Source organism: Cetorhinus maximus, chromosome 18 (genome assembly GCF_964194155.1).
Source record: "Cetorhinus maximus chromosome 18, sCetMax3.hap1.1, whole genome shotgun sequence".
In the NCBI taxonomy this organism is placed as follows: domain Eukaryota; kingdom Metazoa; phylum Chordata; class Chondrichthyes; order Lamniformes; family Cetorhinidae; genus Cetorhinus; species Cetorhinus maximus.
Genome location: NC_135896.1, coordinates 36,423,905 through 36,443,334, shown reverse-complemented (window position 1 = coordinate 36,443,334; position 19,430 = coordinate 36,423,905). Strand labels below are relative to the sequence as shown.

Here is a 19,430-nt window from a genome sequence, read left to right as displayed (position 1 = left end):
CTTGCACACAACTTTTTTTCCAATTAAATGGTATACAACTGCGATTTCCATGCAACTGGTACAGGGAGGTTTGACCATAATCTTTCAACGCTATATTCTAAAGCAGGAATACAGTATTTTTTAAGTAAAATTTGCTGTCTTCATATATCATAACAGTAGCGCATTGTTTTCCAGGTTTAAAAAATTGGATTGCCATCAGTAATCGTAACTTGCCCAATTCCTGACCTGCAACAGCAATACCTGATAAAACCTGGTAACCATTATGCATAGGACACTAAAAAAGATGCTATTTAGTTCCAACAGCAAGTGCACAAACAGAAAATTACATTAAAAAAAGTAAATTGACTTTGATTATGCTCAAGGTTGTAACCTGCACTTGAAGTTCAGATGACATTGATTGACTGTGAGAATAATGATGTCAACCAAATCTGCAAATTTAAAAAAAATTCATTCATGGGAGGTGGGTTTCGCTGGCTGGGCCAGCACTTATTGCCCATCCCTAGTCACCCTTGAGAAGGTGGTGGTGAGCTGCCTTCTTGAACTGCTGCAGTCCATGTGGTGTAGGTACACCACAGTGCTATTAGGAAGGGAGCTCCAGGATTTTGACCCAGCGACAGTGAAGGAACGGCAATATATTTCCAATTCAGGATGGTGAGTGACTTGGAGGGGATCTTCCAGGTGGTGGTGTTCCCATCTGTCTGCTGCCCTTGTCCTTCTAGGTGGTAGTTCCAACCATCAAATTTTCTTTCCCGATTTCTATAAATTGAAAGAACATTGGGGAGAGCTTGACTAATATACATGATTCAGACTCTTAGGCTGAAGACACTGACTGTTAATTCCTCAAGATAGTTTAGAGTGTCATGTTACAACAGGTATTTGGCTATATTTCTTGAAAACTTGAAAAATATTGTATCTTGTTCTAAAAAATGTAACTTTAAATACTATCTTAATGTATTTACGTCTTCATAGAAACATGAGAAACCAAAGTTTGTGCTGTGTGCGACTTTTGCTGAAAATGGTGATACAATAACCGGGGATTCAAGTGGAAATATTCTAGTTTGGGGAAAAGGTGAGATCAAGGCAAACTATGCTTTTCAAGTCACATTTTATTTCTATTGCTCCTTTTCTTCCAAATGCTGGCAATATCTAATTTTAATTTCAGTCATTAAATCACGTGCAAAGAGGCATGAAAGGACATTATTCATGAATAAAAATGTCAACACTGAATATATAAAAAGAAATTAGGCATTCGACAGTGACCTTTCTTCAACAAATGATGCCCTTGTGATTGTACTTCATAATTTAGAGCAAAATATCTTGCAATGTTACCAACAGTAAAGTTGGTGAAAATAAGAATGGTGAAACAAAATGTTAACGAGGACTATACCATTCTTTGTCATTTCAGTTTTTGGTAAGACCAGACTCAGTGGACAGGATTTTTCCCCTGTTGGGGGGGAAGTTGAAGGGCAGGCGCGCTTCCGATCAGCGCCCCCAATTGGAGGCACGGCGCAATTTTACATGGGTGGGCCATTGACAGGTCGGCGGGCATGCAGCTGATTTTGCTGCGCCCCTGACTACCTGAAAATTTAAATGGGGCCCAACGTCACCACGGGTCATTTTACGAGTCGGCGAGCGGGCCCCGCCCCCGCTCGCCAATGGTAAAATCCTGCCCAGTAGGTCTCTGATCTTCAAAATCTGGATGAGTTTGCATTCTGTGAAAGAGAAAAATATAATAAAATTCTTACTGTTAAACAACCTCCAAAATATATTTTTGAATTTAAAAAAATGTTGTTTCCTCAAAGGATCTGTTGGTTAAGAGGGTGAGAAGCTGAGCTTTGCAGACCAAAAAGTGCCAAAATTGACGACATGTTTGTGCTGAATTAACTGATCTCAGCTAAGTTGATGATTTGGGTGTTATAATTGATCCCATTATCACTGGGTTAGGGAAGGTTAGATATCCTGCTCCTGATCACTTGCCAGCTATTGCTGCTTGAAGTACGGGGGGCTGGTCACTGAGGTGAGGTGACACTGGGCAAGGACAGGTTCAAGATCTGCAGTGATACTCTGATGGTTGAGTGAACTGCTGACCACTCACGCCTATGGTCACATGGGTCATCACTGGAAAACCCATGGCAGCTGTGAAATTGTAGCCCAGCAAAGAATCAGCACCTACAGGAGAGGAGGAGAAAAGTTCGTGGTTCCAAAATTATTTTGTATCCCGTTAATGCAAGGTATCTACGTGTAGTCCCAGAGTTCTGGTAATCCACCCAATGGAGTCCAGGCCACTCAGTGCTGTTTGTGCTTATGCTTCTTATTCGCTGGTTTCTCCTGTTTGAATTCTGTGGGCATTGGAAAGGGCTGTTGGTCATATTAATGGTGGATAAATCTTAAATCACAAAATCATGATCTATTACTATCAGTAGCTTGAGATATATGCAAAATAATGAGAATTCCGACTTGCACTTTATTAGTGGTTCCTGAAGTTCCATGGTAAGTGGCCGTCAGAGACACAAAACATGGCTAGCCTTACCCTGAACCAACTGACAGAATCCTTTCACTTGAAAAAATATTGCATCTGGTGCTTGGGTCACATCTTTATGCACGTTTCGGTGATCTTCGGGCCAGGAGATGCAACCTATGCAATCTCAAGTGTCAGATGTGTACCTGCGACACAGTTAATCTTTATGGTTGTTGGAAACTGAATGCAAATGTTAGACCCAACAGAAGCATCTGAATCTGCCTTTGCCTGTCACAAAGCTGTGGGCTTACGGTCAACCTCCCAAAGCTCATTGCATAAATCTGCATTCAACTGAATTGACAGTTCACTCAACTACATGATCTAATTAGACCATTTCTCTGCTCTGGAAACCATTTACATATAGAAGTCACATTTTTAAAACCTCCTGCAAATAGTTTATTAGAGCAAGTTGATCATGTTCATTGTATACATACAAAAAGAAGCTGGTTTCATCTGACAATCAACTTGCTATTCATTCTGATGCAGTTGCTACAGAATACTGCCCCGGATATTTGCTACTGAGGTGGGTAGCTCAACTTGGGAAATTTCTTGACTTGCTGGACCTGCCTTGGTAGAAAGGCCCCCGAATGGTGCGATCTTCAATCCAATTGGGGTGGGTGCTTGGGGGTCAGGGGGATGGGAGAGAGAGGTGGGTGCAGGATAGAATCCTGGAAGCGGAGCATAGGTGGCCACAGGAGCAGCCAAGTGCTGAGGTAGGCTGATTAAAAGCCCAGCTCACCCTCCACCCACTCCCTACCCTACTGCCACGCTAACTAATGCCAACTTATGTCCCTTCCATGCCCTTTCACCCAGTACACACTATGTACTGAACCAATGAACCCTATAGTTACAACGGCATGTGTGGAACTATTTTAAGAAATTCCCATTCAGAAATCTTTTTTGAAAAAAAAAACTGCTGCTGCTACAACCCTATAAAAGTGTCAATCAAATAGACCATTAAAGTTTCAATAACAGAAATTTCAAACACCACACCTCTTAGTCTTGTGTAAATAAACATTGAGACATTGACAAAAGGGATCACAGAAAAAAATAACATTATCATCACATAAAAATGCCAATCTAGCAAAGTCAACAGTTCCCTCTAGCTGTCAAAAAAAACCTCCACTCAGATAATCCTTTAATGAGTTTGGGCTCTCAGTCAATCTGCATGCCTACAAAACAACACCCATGAAAATTGTGGGGGGCCAAAAGATGTTTGTCTGCACAATGGAGCTGGCCAGGTTGGGGGTGCAGGGTATGGGCTTGCTACTCGCACCCTTATCCCGTGCCAACTAAAATTGGAGGCTCCAGGAATGGGAGAAGGAATCCTGGAATCGAGTCCTGCCTGCCATTTTTAAATGGCCCCATAGTCGTTCCAATCTGTGAAAATCTGGGTCTATGCGGTGGGAGTTTATATTGGGATTTCAGGCTTATACTTCCCATCATTTTCTGCTTCAGTTGAAAATCTAGCCTCAGAGTTTTATTGACATTTCAACATGCTGTACCAAAAATGGTAAAACCCAGGTTTGAGTCTGGATTTTCCAAAGTTAGCCAGATTATTGCAAAGACATTCTAGTCACTTGCTGTCTCGCAGTGAGGGAAGCAACCTAGTAACCCTGGGCCTTTGGCTTGAGTGTTTCTGCTTACACCTAGGACCAGAATGTTCTCCTTTTGGGGAGTGGTTCTGGGGATATAGTGGAGTTGGAGTGGGGGTGGGGGGTGCGGGGGGGGTGTAAAAATGAAATTGGAGCAGAATAGAACATATAAAGCATCAGAACTTAGAATCATGACAAGGAAATCCATTAGAAGAGAGTCTATTCCTCTATTTGTGTCTCAACTTGCCTTAATCTAACTTTTGAGACCATGATGCGAATGGGTTGAATGAAATTATCGTTGTACCGAGGAAAGGAAATCACCATACTCATAGCAAAATACATTAAGAGCTAAAAGTTTAACTTCACCCTCTTACTGTAATTCGCTAATAAATACTATTGTTAATTATCTGATCTTTTTCCAAGTGGCTTTGTAACTAATGAAACAAATATTAAAATTCTATTTGAAAACAATTGAATTGAAAACTGACCTATTGGATGCATTGTCCATTTTTTCTGTTAAATATAGTTGTATTATGTGACCACTTATCTTAGGTACCAACCGCATCAGCTGTGCTATTCAGGGGGCCCATGAAGGGGGTATATTTGCACTTTGTATGCTGCGTGACGGCACTCTCGTATCAGGTGGAGGAAAAGACCGAAAGCTGATCTCCTGGGACCGCAATTACCAGAAGATACAAGAAACTGAGGTGAGACATCTAAGCCAATCGTGGAATAATTTCCCAATTCCTGGATAACAACATAACAATGCTGGCTCTGTTATTATATATTCTACAGTCGACTAATACGCTATTGAATATGCTTCCCCCTGTAACGTTCTATTATTGGATTAACAGGATAGAACTTCAGTAGTCTTGTTAGGATTGCCCTGGCAAGTAAATACTAATCTTCAAAATGATTAAGAATTGGGAATACAGTACTTGAAAGATATGTGATATGACATGTGGTAAGTGTAGAGTGCTTAGGAGAAACAGGTGTCTTTGGACCTATGGTTGCCCAAAGGTTTCCGCCACTGGAGTTTTCCTTGTGTCCTTGTTGGGTCTGCTTCAGACCAATTGATGGAGATTGATTGCTATGTTTAGTCAGCAACTACATCGATGGTATCATTTCAACTTCCTGGACCTGTTTTGCTTTTAACCTTTAAACTAAATCAATGCCATTCATTTGCACCCATGTGGCGATCAAAACACCTGCAGAAGAGCCAGCTAGGGGCCTTTGTGAACCGTAAATCGTAAAACCACTCGCTCAATACGTGTGCGATTAGCAGCAGCAGATCCTTCAGGCTTGTGCATGGTATCCTGGGAGTTGCCATGATTCTCATATTCTCCAGCACTCCCAGGGTCCAAGGTTTTTCAGCCCTCCCTGCATGACTGAATGGATGGCTGGTGAACGATAAAGAATACTCTCTGAAAAGATGGCTAATGACACCTATAGGACATCTTTGAGCCCCCACTGAAGAGCTGAAGAGAGGTACAACAAAAGCCATGCCTCCACAAGGGCCAGAATTGAGAGGATGGTCGGGCTGCTCAAGATGAGGTTCCGTTGCTTGGATCGGTCTGGGGGATCGCTTCAATATACACTGGGTCATGTGTCACTCTTTGTTGTCGTGTGCTGTGCCTGTGCAATCTGGCTCTTTCCCGGGGAGATCAGGTGGAGGAGGTAGACTGGGATGGACAGCCAGAGACATTTGATGACCAATCAAACACAGACTCAGCGGATGAATCTGAAAGTCACAGGGCCATGTTGAGGAGCCAGCAGGGTAGCAGCTTTTGGGAGTGAGAGAGACCAGAGAAGTACTTGTTGAAAGGCACTTCCAATAGGCTGCCAAAGCCCTCATTCCATATCATTAAAAAGCTGTAGTTACATAATTTCTCAGACCAGATGAACCCCTCCTGACACCCTCTTAGACCAGCTGCCTCATCCATCTCTGCCCTGCTGAGGTCACTGCCAGTATGTGGGCTTTCAGGTCTGAACGCAGCCCCAGAAACCCTTGACTGAGCTGCTGCAGTTGGCCCTCCATGAGAGTGGCCAATATCTCGATGGAGGACGCCATGCGTTCAGAGCAGAGGGTGCCCCCCATGGACTCCTGCATTGTATAAACCAGGGCGCCTATATCCTCTGGAAGCTCCACTGGATTTCCACATACTTCCCACTGGACAGTTAGCATTTGCTGCCTGATGGATGACTCCTGAGGCTTGTCATCTGCCTGGGTTCAGCATCTTTCTGGTCTTTGACACTCATCTGACTGTCAGAATCCTGGGAACTCTCAGTTTCCGACAGCTGCTCAGGCGATTTTTTAAAAAATTCATTCATGGGATGTGGGCATTGCACTTATTGGCCAGAATTTATTGCCCATCCCTAATTGCCCTTGTTCAGAGGGCATTTTAAGAGTCAACCACATTGCTGTGGGTCTGGAGTCACGTTTAGGCCAGACCAGGTAAGGACGGCAGATTTCCTTCCCGAAGGGACCTTAGTGAACCAGATGGGTCTTTGCAACAATTGGCAATAGTTTCATGGTCATCATCAGGCTTTTAATTACAGATTTTAAAAATTGAATTCAAATTCCACCATCTGCCGTGGCAGGATTCAAACCCAGGTCCCCAGAGCATTGCCCTGGGTCTCTTGAATGCTGGTCCAGACTGTGATGTGCTGTACTCAGTCTGTGCTACTGTCTGTATGAATGCGCTGAACCGCACTGAGGTGCCGCTATCTGAGGTGGTGCGAGGTGCAGGATGAGGATATGATGCGGCAGCATCTGAGGGATAAAAGCAAAATACTGTGGATGCTGGAACAAAAAACAAAAATTGCTGGAAAAACTCCGCAGGTCTGACAACATCTGTGGAGAGGAAGACAGAGTTAATGTTTCGAGTCCATATGACTCATCAGAAGAGTCATACGGACTCGAAATGTTAACTCTGTCTTCCTCTCCACAGATGCTGTCAGACCTGCTGAGTTTTTCCAGCAATTTTTGTTTTAGCATCTGAGGGACCCTCCTCCTCCGATGATAATGATGGATCGTTTGGCTCCTCATTCGGCCTGGACGATGGTCCACCTGATAGATGAAAAACAGCAGTGAGTATATATGGGCATTAAGGAGGCAAACTAAGTAGCTGTTGCAGCTACACGTGGGCATGGCCCACTTCACAAATATAACATTGCAGGATATCAAAAGACCTTGAATTCCCTGCCCCTTAGCCCTTCATTTCTAATGGCCACCCACCCATCCTGAAAGTGTATCCCCTTCATTCCCATCCTCCTTAAAAACCCCTCCCTCTCCTCGACCAATAGATCATCCCCCTTCTTGTATGTCAACTCAAGAATGTCCTTCTCCATTGACGTCAGTACTGCCAGATTTCAAATTCCACCACTTGTGTGGTTGCGTTCCAGCACATTGTGCTTCCTCTTCTCCTGTGAAGACAACAGCACATTCATGAGTCCCTATTTTAGATGGCTGAGGTGCACATACTCCTCCCAACATCACTGGTTTATGTGCCCAACACATTGCAGGACTTTTCCCTTCGAGGTGTGCCTGCCATCCGACCTAATCCTAAACAGCTTTGCTGGGTACAGGTCTCCTTTACCACTGGAACCGCTCGTATACCATCTTCCAACCCCACCAAGCATACACACATTCATTGAAAATGCCAAGTGGCTTCTTTACTCATACTTGCAGAATGGAGAAGGTCATTCACCCTATTCCGACACTGCACCCAGGTCCTACAAGACCCCAAGGCTGTTCGCTGTTGCTGCCACCTCTGTCCATGCCCTTGGTTAGATGTGGAGGTTTCCTCGTGCCATTACCTGGCAGCAGTATCTCCCATCGATCACTGCCTGCCTGGAGGAAGGAACACAAGCAGTCATTGGAGAAATGAGGGGCCATGCGCATTTGCACATTTTCATTGCCATGAGCTTGGCTTTGTCCTCTGGCTGCCATGTCTCAAATCCCTCAATAAGTTGGTCCTGCCTGTGCTGCAGGATAGCAGAGATTGGCTGTCACTGAAGAGGGTTCTGCAACTGCACTCAAAACCATAATTGTTGCTTCAGTTTGCCCAGCATCCTTGCACACTACTGGCAGTCCTTTTAGAAAATCCCTGCCCACAGCAACCTTAATAGAAGAGCCCACTCTGTCCCCCTGATAGCTCTGGCCATCTCAGCGGAGACCTTTCCTGCTGGCCGGCCGTTAACTGGCTAGCCAATGCATAATTGCTGTCAGCAGCCAGTATTGGGTGGGAGTAGGCAGTACATCCACTTCTGGTCCTGCTGATCCAACATGCAGACCGAGTATAATATTCAAGCTATGGAGATTATCCATATTCCGGTGATATGCACTTTCGTTTGCACTGCTGCTTTGCTTATAAGTTTTATAAGATAAAACAAAGTGATAACTTTTTTTATGAAGAAGAAATGCCATCTTTATAATCTGAAGGTTATCTGTTGCAGGGTTATATCTTTAAAATTCCAAAAATGAATAGGTCTGTGGAATGAATAGGTCTGTAAAATCTCTCCAGTGACACGAACAGTCTAAAAACTAATCAATAACCTTTAAGAAAATGTTGTTATCCTGCCAACAGTTCAGCCTAATAATACAAGTATACTCTCAGTGTAAGTGTAATTTCATAACATTGTTGTCTTGGGAGTGCAAACATCCTGTTGCAAAGGATAAATGGGCTTCATAGCATTTCCTGTACTGATCAGACTTATATAGAATCTGTCTGTTAATCCCTCTTCTTTTCAATTAAGGTTCCTGAGCAGTTTGGTCCAGTGAGAACAGTAACTGAAGGAAGGGGAGAAGTATTGCTCATTGGCACAACAAGGAATTTCATCATACAAGGCACTTTATCTGGAGGCTTTCATCCAATCACCCAGGTAAAAACTGATGATTACAAAAATGCACATTTTGTCTCCTCAACTTCCTTGGTTTGCTAGAAGGAATTTTCATAAATCATTACTGCAAATGCACGTAAACCATGCTTATTTCTAGCCCTGATTAATTCCCATTGTAAATCACTCATGTGGAACTCGCTACAGTCAAAGTGGCCATTTAGACTTGAGATTTATACCCGTCTTTTTGTAAGGGCCAGAACAGGTTGGCTTTCCGTTTCTGTGATTATTCTTGGCTGTGCCATAAAACTCCAAAGATAATGGTCAACAGTCTGAATTTCAATTGGTGCCATTATACTTCTTTTCACTGCAGTTGGAGAGGCAACTTTTTCTTTCATTGTTCATCATGCATGGTGGCCAATGAATCTTCCTCGTAATCAATAATCAATGACATTTGAACACATTAGCAAGCAGTCAACTGTAGTCTATTATGGAGAACTAGTCCCTTGTGCAGGCTGTCCCTTTGCAATCCTCTTTCCCAAAGAACCAATTTTAGCCAAGGGAGGTATTAAACTTCTCAAGCATAGAGCAAACTAGCCTTTAATATTTCATGCCCAGTGTTATTTTTGGAGTGTGCTTTTTCACTGAGATGAAAATTGAACATGGCTAAATAAAAGGTTTTGGAAAATCTTGTCACAGTAAGCAAGTTGTCTATTTTATATTAATCTCCTTTGGTTTTTCCTGCCTTAATCCTAATTTGATCTCTGATTGTTACTTTTCTGTTTAGCTCTTAAGGTTGATTTGAAGACCATTCATTTGCTTTTCTTCTTCTGCCACACCTGTAGGGTCACACAGATGAACTCTGGGGTTTGGCCAGTCATCCAAATAAGGAACAATTCCTAACATGTGGGCATGACAAACATATTACTCTGTGGGATGCTGTCGCTCATCAGACCATATGGAGCAAGATTATAGAGGTATCAAATTGTCAATATCTTCACTCTCTAGTTTTTGTTATTGGAAATTGGCAAACTTAGGTAAATGCGTGACACTACCCAACTTGAAACGAGTGGCAAAATATGAGATTAATCAAGAATTAGTTAGAAACCTAAGCTTTTAAAAGCTCGCTGGTTTAAAAAAAAGGAGGGAGGAGTGAGGAAGGTAAGGAGTTCCAGATTCTGGGAAATATTCACCATAGGAGATGGCTTGATGAATCTTAATTGCAACAGGCTGGGAAAGAAACATATAAGTGCACTTGGAGCTTAGGACAAGCAAGACCAGAAGGTTCAGAGGTAGAGAAATTGAAGGCAGTGAGAGTTCGAAAAAACAATTTTGGTCAAGACCATTCAAATGATTTTTGCCTTACAATTGAAGAACTTTCACTAGTGGAAGTAAAGCAGGCACACACAAAAGCACAGCGGGTTTATGATATGGTTGCAGCATAGTTTAGTTATTAAAACACTGTTATTGTAAGGAAATGTTTGCTTAACAGGAAACATTCCACCTACATAATTACTATACATGTTTAAACAATTGAGATTTACAACCTCTCAGCACTGTGGGGTCTAATTAATCTATTACTAACAGTCTGTGCTTCTGAATGTTTCCTCCAAATTGTAGGACCCAGCTCAGTCTGCTGGTTTCCATCCATCAGGATGTGTTGTTGCTATAGGAACGCAAACTGGAAGGTAAGTGTGAATAAGTGGCTTCTCCACCAGTCAGACTGTGCAATGCCAGTTGCTGTTTTGTTTCAGGTTTTTTTTTCCATATAAATTCACAGCAAATTAAAAGGAATAAAATTGATCTGGAACTGATCATGTTTCTGAAGCCAAAGTTACAAAAACTATGGGTGGAATTTTGTCCTGCCCCTCCCACCGGCAGGATTTTCCGTTCCCGCCAAAGTCCACAGACTTTTGAACGGCTCGCTGCATTTGCTGGCCCCGCCCCTGCTTTGACAGGGCTGTAAAATTCTGCCTTATTTCATTTTTCATTTATAGCTCTTGTTGGGTGGACAAGGGAGAAATTGATCAAGAAGTTCCAGATTTTGCTTTAACGAGAGGGTTGAGTTGTATATTTGTGTTAACAGGCCATTTTCATATTTGTATGATTTTTAACTGCAAATGAGTAGTTTGCATTGCTAATGGGAATATGGCTAACTTGGATATACCTTTCTTATGGAACGAATTTATATACAATGCATGTGCCTATCTTAATTGGATCAGTAGAGGTGACACTGAAATCCTACCATACCTGCTACCATTGAAAAATCAGCATCTCAAGTGTTCCCTCTTGGAGGGTACCACTAATAAAATAATCTAACTGAGTTCCAATCAAACTGTAAGGAATGTAATAGAAACAAACCAGTGTTTTGTTATTGCGGTCAGCAACATAATTAGTCTCCTGCGGAGGCCATTGATCACGGAGGTGGATTTTACAGATGAATCTTTTGATGAATGGAACAGATCCCATTTTCACCAATCTACCCCAAAGCTGGCTTCAACTATGGGCCAGATTTTTGCTACCGAGGCGGGTAGCTCGAGTCAGGAAATTTCCTGACTCGGTAGACCTACCCTGATATAAAAGGCCCCATCACATGCAGTTTTCACTCTGAGGAGGGGGTGGTGTGATGGAGTCAGGTCTGCTATCTCCGAAGGCAGTTCAGAGGCGGCTACTGAGGCAGGTGAAAGCCAAGACGGGCTGATTAGAAAGCCCGCCTTGGTTCTCTGAGATGTCAGCCCAGTTTTGCAAAAGGTTGATAGGCCCTCTAGTCCTCACCCCTCACCCTCCCATTCAGCCCCGTATTTCTTCCCTGGCACCTCACGCCCCTCAGTTCCCTTCTATGCCACTCACCCAGTATCCACTATGGGCAGACCATGTGGAGGTGAAAACGATTAAACTTCTAACAATCTAATAGAGCTCTCATACATACATACTTGATGCAGAGGGAAAAAAACTCCCATTCATGAAACCCATTCAAAGATTTTAAATCCCCTCAAGTGGTCAATCTTATAAAAATAAACAAACTTCTATTCAGTAACCATATCAAAGACAGATAATAATTTAATAACCTATTAAAGCTGGGCAATCAAAATGTGAACTCAGTCTCCATGCTGAGGTAAGTGGTTTTGGACCTTTTGAAATTGAGCCAAGCATCCATAATGAACTCAACTATAATAACAGCCCTTGGAAAATCTGAACAATAAACTCTACTAAAACTGCAGGAACATATGGTAATGGTTTTCTATAACCTACACCAGATGGCCTGTCAATCAATGCTCTCCAGCAGCATGTGTTTTTTTTAAACTGTAACTGCCAGCAGCAGCCCAGTTTCTTTCATTTTTCAATTGCTGGGGATTTAAGTAACTTCAGATCATGACACTATAAACAGACTTTATCCGTCCTTCAAAATTATTTACTTCTCTTCCATAAATTCGTGATTCTCACAATGTAGATGTGTGCCTTTGGAACAGCGAAAATGGGGTCTGTATAAACTCAACGCTATTTTCAATTGGCCCAGTAGATTTGTGTTTTGCATCTGTGCAATTCCTGCCCTGCCCCTTTCCCCTTACCGGCGAAAACTGTATTGGCTAGAAATGGGGGCGGGATTTCTGCATCTGGGTCCCGCCCACCATTTGTAAATATCTCCAAAATTGTCCCGGCTCTGTGAAAATCCAGGCCTATATTTTAACATGTAGCAGTGATTCCTGCAAAAGCTGATAGGTAATCTGGCTAGTCCTGCACTTGAGGATGTTTGATGCATGTATTTAGGTTTCAATGGGAATCATGGTTCCGTTTGTTTGATTGACAGGTGGTTAGTTCTGGACACTGAATCAAAGGATTTGGTGACTGTTCACACTGATGGAAATGAACAGCTCTCAGTCATGCGCTATTCACCAGGTACACACACTTTTAAATAGTTTACCAAAAGTTTACCACTAGAATTTGTATATTACTGCCTTGCAAAGCAAAGAAGAAATCATCCCAAAACTTCTTTGCACTGACTGGTGTGACTTCTCATAGCTTCAGGTTATAGCTATGCAATGCCTAGTTATTATTCTCACTCTAAGATTGATTGTTTTTAATATGTTCCAGCTGCTGAGCTAGAAATAACTAGTCACCACCAGATTGAGTCTCTCATTTCTAGCAACAGTTGTTTTATTTGTGGAAAAATGAAACCTTTATTCAAAAGGAAAAGTTTGCAAGGCTATGGCAAAACAGCAGAGCACTAGGATAAATTGGATAACTCTTTCAAAGAGTTAGCATAGGCATAATGGGTTCAAATGTCTCTTTTATGTTGTATCATTCTATGATTTTTTTTTGCTAAACTCAATTTCAAAGGTTTGATAAGTTTTGGTGTTTCCCTCTTCTATTCTCCCAAGATCTTGGCAAGAATGAACAACTAGGTGTTTATTAAATTATATTTTCCAGTATCTAAATTGCTGTTACTTGTGCTCTTCCTCTTAACAATTTTTCTATCCGCTTCTTTGTTGCATCTTCACATCTTGATACTTTACCATTGACTACAGGGCATGCATATCGCCCTCTACAACTTCTCTACAACTGCTGTGAGACTGTGTAACAATTAGCTGACAGGCAATATATTTGATGGGGACAGGATTATGCTTCATTTACAGCCTAGCTGATCAGATTCCTACAGGCAGGATCAAGGAGTCTGAATAACTGCATATGCTAGACATTCAAACATCTAGAATGCCTTGATTGAACATCATTGTTTTATCACTTTAGCTTTTGATTTGTATTTGCTGGTACGAAGGCTGTGTTATAGGTGCTCTCACACATGGCTCCAGGTAGCTGTTAGCTCTCACTAAGGCTGCATTATTCTAATTGTTTTAGTTCTTATATTTAAAAGAACTTCTTGGCCTGAATCTTCTGGTCAGCGTGTAAAATGATGCGCGGTGATGTTGGGCGTGCATCCCGATGTCACCGCGCATCATTCTGATCTTCAGTTTGGCAGGCGCGCACCGGAGTCGGCTGTGCGCCTGTCGAACGCCTGTTGAGGCCATTAATAATCTACTTAAGCTGATTGTCTGGGCTGCCCGTCCAACATTAAGGTTGGTGGCAGGTGAAGAGTCCAGGCAGCCTTCGCATTTTTCATGGATCCTCATCCACAGGTGGGATGAGGTTTCATGAAGGGTTTATAACTGTAATAAAATTTTTAATTAAAATTCATTGACATGTCCCAGCTCATGGGACACTGTCACATGAGGGGACATGTCTGAATAATTTTTTTAATTCTTTTTTTCAAGTTTTCCAAATCAAATTAATCTCCCTGAGGCAGCTCCATGCTTCAGGGAGATTTCTGTGCTCTTTCGTGCGCATGTACGAAAAAGCACAGACCCCGACTCTCCCTCCTCTCCCCACTCGCACAGATAGCGCTGAGTGCTTCTGGGTGCGTGTCACGCTGGGCTGGCCTTAATTAGCCTGCCAAGTAAAATGGTGGCATACAGCCGATCATGGGCGGCGATCGGCTGCACGCCCGCTCCTGCCCAGCCCACCCGACGGAGAGAAAATTTTCCCCCTTATGTCTTTATCAACAGCCCTATTCCAGATTTCAACTTCTAAACAAATTGATATTTAATATTCTTAGTCTTTATTCAATTTTTATTTAGGTCATTGCTTGTGTAGTTTGCATGTGATAATGAGATACATGTTTATGTAAATATTATAGAGCTGACTACCGAGTGAAGGATAACTTGATGGGTAGCTTTATGCCAAAGACAGTGAGGGAGAATTGCACAATTAGTATTTAAATTATTTAAACAAAGGTGTGTATTTACCCGTATCTTAATTAGACATTTTTTTCTATTTGAATCAAAAATACAATTAAGATAGCAGGTCTTCAATTTTTGCCTTTTCTGACACAATCAAAAGCCTACCTCATTATCAGACACAACATATGATTATATTGACGTCAGCATTGTATCATTGACATAATTGAGTCCAAATTTGAGTGAGACATGGATATGCAGTGACTGAGTGCTACCATCCTCTAACATAGATTCAAAACGATGTGCTTGGTGAAAGGTGTTTTTGGGATAGTAATACTGATATTACAGTAGTATTAGTAACGTCAACCGGTAACATTTTATTTTAATTGGGTATTTTGAGAAGGATGTTGTACTTTTTAAAAGCACAAGTTTGCATTAATTCCATTATCAGCAATCTATTCTACTTTGTGCTTCTTTTTTTAGAGGGACATTATTTAGCAATTGGCTCCCATGATAATTATATTTACATCTACACAGTCAATGAAAATGGCAGAAAATACAGCCGAGTTGGTAAATGCTCAGTAAGTTGCATTTAATAAAAATTGAACTGTATTGCATGTTTGTTTTTCTGTTGTAATGATGATTTGTTAAATCTGGGGGGGTAATTTTAGGCAATAGTGTAAACTAGGAGAATGATATCAGATCGACCGCTTCCCCCAATTCAATAGAGTTTAACATTGGGAAAGATACATAATGGGCAGCTGATCCAGTATCACCTCATTTACACTACCCTTATTAATATTACCCCAATCACTCTGGCCTCAGCGGCTTTTATAATTCAGTAAGAAATTTCACATTTCAGTCAAAGGGCATTGATACCATGCAGAGTTTTCCTTATGAAAATAAGGCGCTTCAAGAATTTTTAGACTGCTGTCTAACCTTCTATTGTATGCAACCTTCGCAACAGTTCCATCGAGGCAGGAAGTTATGTACAACCGTAACCGAGTTCAAGTATAATCAGATGTCATCTCTTCCCCCTTATAGGGTCACTCCAGTTTTATCACACACCTTGACTGGTCGACTGATTCTCAGTATTTAATGTCTAATTCTGGGGACTATGAGATCCTGTACTGTAAGTATTACATCTTTTGGATTCTAAATAAAAGTTAGTTTGATTTGGAATTTGTTTTTAAAGGACAACACATTCCCATCAAAAAGTGAGTGGTTTCTGGTTCAGCAACATCTCGATTTTAAAATTCGCATCCTTGTTTTCAAATCCCTCCGTGGCTCCACCCCACCTCATTTCTATAACCACCTCCAGGATCTCTGCGCTCCTTCATTTCTGGTTTCTTGTGCACCCTTAATTTTACCTATTCCACCACTGCTTTAACGAGCCAGGGCCCCAGTTCTGGCAATGCTTCACAGCACAAGTAGCATTCCAAGCAGCTGTCGCAGCAAGTTATTAAAATAAACTCAAAGGTTTGATTAGAGCATCCCCTATTGATCTTAAATGGAAATGTCTTAGTTAAGCCCGGATATCTGAACAGACTGACATGCCGTAGTATATATTCACATTACAGTTTTCTACATACCTCTGTTAATATACTGGTCCATATTTTACAGTCAGTGGTGAAGAAACAGCCCCCACTGTTTGCTTACATGCTTACTGTACACGTTTTATATTATGCTTACAGCTGCCCATAATTTTTTCTTGGGCTTTTCAATGGCAAATTACAGTATTTAGAGATTCATTTCAGTACAGCACTTCCTACAGATCTGGTAACATGTGTGAACAGGGCAAGCAACAGAGTCCTCTTCAAACAATCAGATTGAAGAATCCTCACTGAGCCATGCAAAGGGGAACTTTAACTCTCAAATACGTTTGGATTGGGTGGGATGTAAAAATTTTAAAAATCTCAAACCCAGTCTGCCTCCAACCTGTCTACTTCCAATTTAACGGAGACAGGATGGAGGGGTGGGGAGATGCTGGTGACCAACCTGCTCCCAGAATGCTGGTTGGGCGTTTAAATATAATAATGAGGCTGCCTCCCCCATATTTCATTTCCCTTCCAAGTTCAACCCTGGCCGGCCAGGTTTCGAGGCTCAGTAGATAAAGATAAAGGAGGACTTATTCATGGAAATATTAAGTGCTTTTACAACACTGCCTGCGGGCCAGGAGAAGCAGGGATGCTTTCACCTAGTCCAACTAACCTGCTTCCTCCACCCCTCCAACATTGCCCACCAACCCTCCAGGATTTTACCCTCGCCCCCAGGATTGAATGGAATCCAGGATTGCCAACTTCACCCAATTGGACAAGCCCATGATCAAACCATCTCTCTCCCCCACACAGCACTCCCACAAGCCCAGCTGAAGACCCACTCTCACTGCTGCTTTGCTGCAGCCTCCTCCAGAACATTCCCTGCCCAGAAGCCAAGCTATCAATAGGCTGGCATTGAGACAGGGAACTTGTTGGGAAAAAAAAGATGCATACAATGGAATTGAGTATCTGAGGAAACCCAAACTTCTGGGTTTCCCAACAGCAATTCCTCCCAGCAATATGGAAATATTTAATTCAGTGTACAATCATGGACAGAAAGTGAATTAAAGGTAAAGAAAGATGGGATCAAGATAGAGACAAAAGAGACAGAAAGAAAATGGTTATAATTTTTAATTCATTTTTACAAGTCCAACAATAATTAAATTCTGAAAGAATGATACTCCACACGTGTAAAATTCAATTTTCAGGGCCAGAGCGGTTGTTTACCAGTGACTAAGACTTATCACACTGTTAAAATTTACATACACCTAATGCACTAGCCTTAGTTTTTTCCGGCATGTTTAATGGGTAACTGGTGCGTAAATGCCCCAATTTCACACATTCAAATATGTTTCAATGCTGAATCTATCGGGGAGGTATCCATGTAGTGTAGCTTATGGAAGAGCAGATCAAACTGTGCATGTGCATTCACCAGAGGTTGCTGTCCTATTTACTCTATAAAAACTGTAAGTGTTGATAGCCCAACCAATACGCCTACCCAAATTCTGGGCCATACAAAGATGAGCACCTGCTTTCTGAGGACTAGAGTAGACAATTAGAGAACAGTGTCTGAGTGTTATTGAATGTTTTCTTTTATTTTTCTTATTCATTCTTGGGACATGGATGTTACTAGCAAGGATCAGTGGTGTTAGCTAGGGAATTCCAAGATTTTGTCCTGCCAATGATGAAAAAAAAAATGACAAAATATATTCATGTTGGAATGGTTTGTGACTTGAGGGGGAATTTAGATGGTGTTTCCATGCACCTAACTGCCATTGACCTTCCAGATGGTGGAGATTGCAAGAAGAATATACATGTGAACAAACGAGTTAGGAACAGGAGTGGGCCACTCGGCCCTCTGGACTAGGTGTTGCAGTGCATTCTGTGGATAGGGTGTGCCAGTAGCTGAAGGAGTGACTGTTTAAGGTGATGGAGGGGTACCAATCAAATGGGCTGCTTTGTCCTTGGATGGTCTTGCGCTTTTTGAGTGTTGAGGCAGCTGCACCCATTCAGGCAAGTAGGGCCATTCCATTACTCTGATGACTTGTGCCTTTTACATGGTGGATAGAATTTGGGGAATGAGGAGTTAAGTTACTTTCCACAGAATAAAGTCTCTGATCTATTATTAATAACATCAACGAAAACACATTGCTTTTCTAGCCACAAAAGGAAGAACTTGCATTTACATAATGCTTTTGCTGACCTCAGATCATTCCAAAGTGCTTTATAGCCAATGAATCAATTTTTAAGTAGAGTAAATTTTTTAATGTGGGGAAATCCAGCAGCCAATTTGCAAACAGGAAGGTCCTACAAATAGGAACAATGACTAATTAAATGGCCTTAGTGATGTTGATTGAGGGATAAATATTACGTAGGACACTGAAAGAACTCTGCTCTTTAAGTATTGTCATGCGATATTTGACATCCACCCGAACAGGCAGACAGGGTGCTCTTTTGATGCCTCATCTGAAAGACAGTACCTGTATCAGTAGGCTATTTCCTGTGAACTACTCTGAGCTTTCAACTGAGATTATGTGCCCAAGTCTTAGAGTGGAGTTTGAACTTGTGCTCTCCTGACTCAGAGTAGTGTACTATCAGTGAATCAAGGTTGAGAAGATAAGAGAGGATTTTCTCAAAGCCTGTCCACCATTTACAAGGCACAAGTCAGGAGTGTGATGGAATACTCCCCACTTGCCTGATTGAGTGCAGCACCCACAACACTCAAGAAGCTTGACACCATCCAGGACAAAGCGGCCCGCTTGATTGGCACCACATCCACAAACATTCGCTCCCTCCACCACCGTCGCACAGTAGCAGCAGTGATGCACTGATACACGATGCACTGCAGGAATTCACCAGGGCTCCTTTGACAGCACCTTCCAAACTCATGAGCACTACCATCTTGAAGGACAATGGCAGCTGATAGATGGGAACACCACCACCTGGAATTTCCCCCCGAAGTCACTCACCATCCTGACTTGGAAATAAACTGCTGTTCCTTCACTGCTGCTGGGTCAAAATCCCGGAACTCCCTCCCTTACAGGACTGTGGGTGTACCTACACCACATGGACTGCAGCGGTTCAAGAAGGCAGCTCACCACCACCTTCTCAAAGGCAATTAGGGATGGCCAATAAATGCTGGCCCAGCCAATGACGTCCACATCCCATGAGTGAATTAAAAAAACCATCCTTTTATTAAAAAGCAAATTGC

General features: G+C 42.1%; 1 protein-coding gene across 3 annotated transcripts in view; it reads left to right on the top strand.

Moving 5' to 3' along the window:
• Positions 1 to 19,430, top strand: part of eml1 (EMAP like 1) — a 133,167-nt gene that overhangs the window by 101,292 nt on the left and 12,445 nt on the right. For all 3 annotated transcript variants that reach the window (XM_078562408.1, XM_078562409.1, XM_078562410.1), the window contains 8 exons: positions 970 to 1,069; positions 4,666 to 4,820; positions 8,872 to 8,997; positions 9,798 to 9,929; positions 10,573 to 10,640; positions 12,761 to 12,849; positions 15,165 to 15,262; positions 15,726 to 15,813. In XM_078562408.1, the coding sequence (XP_078418534.1) occupies positions 970 to 1,069; positions 4,666 to 4,820; positions 8,872 to 8,997; positions 9,798 to 9,929; positions 10,573 to 10,640; positions 12,761 to 12,849; positions 15,165 to 15,262; positions 15,726 to 15,813 (856 nt within the window). The remainder of the gene's footprint in view (positions 1 to 969; positions 1,070 to 4,665; positions 4,821 to 8,871; positions 8,998 to 9,797; positions 9,930 to 10,572; positions 10,641 to 12,760; positions 12,850 to 15,164; positions 15,263 to 15,725; positions 15,814 to 19,430) is intronic.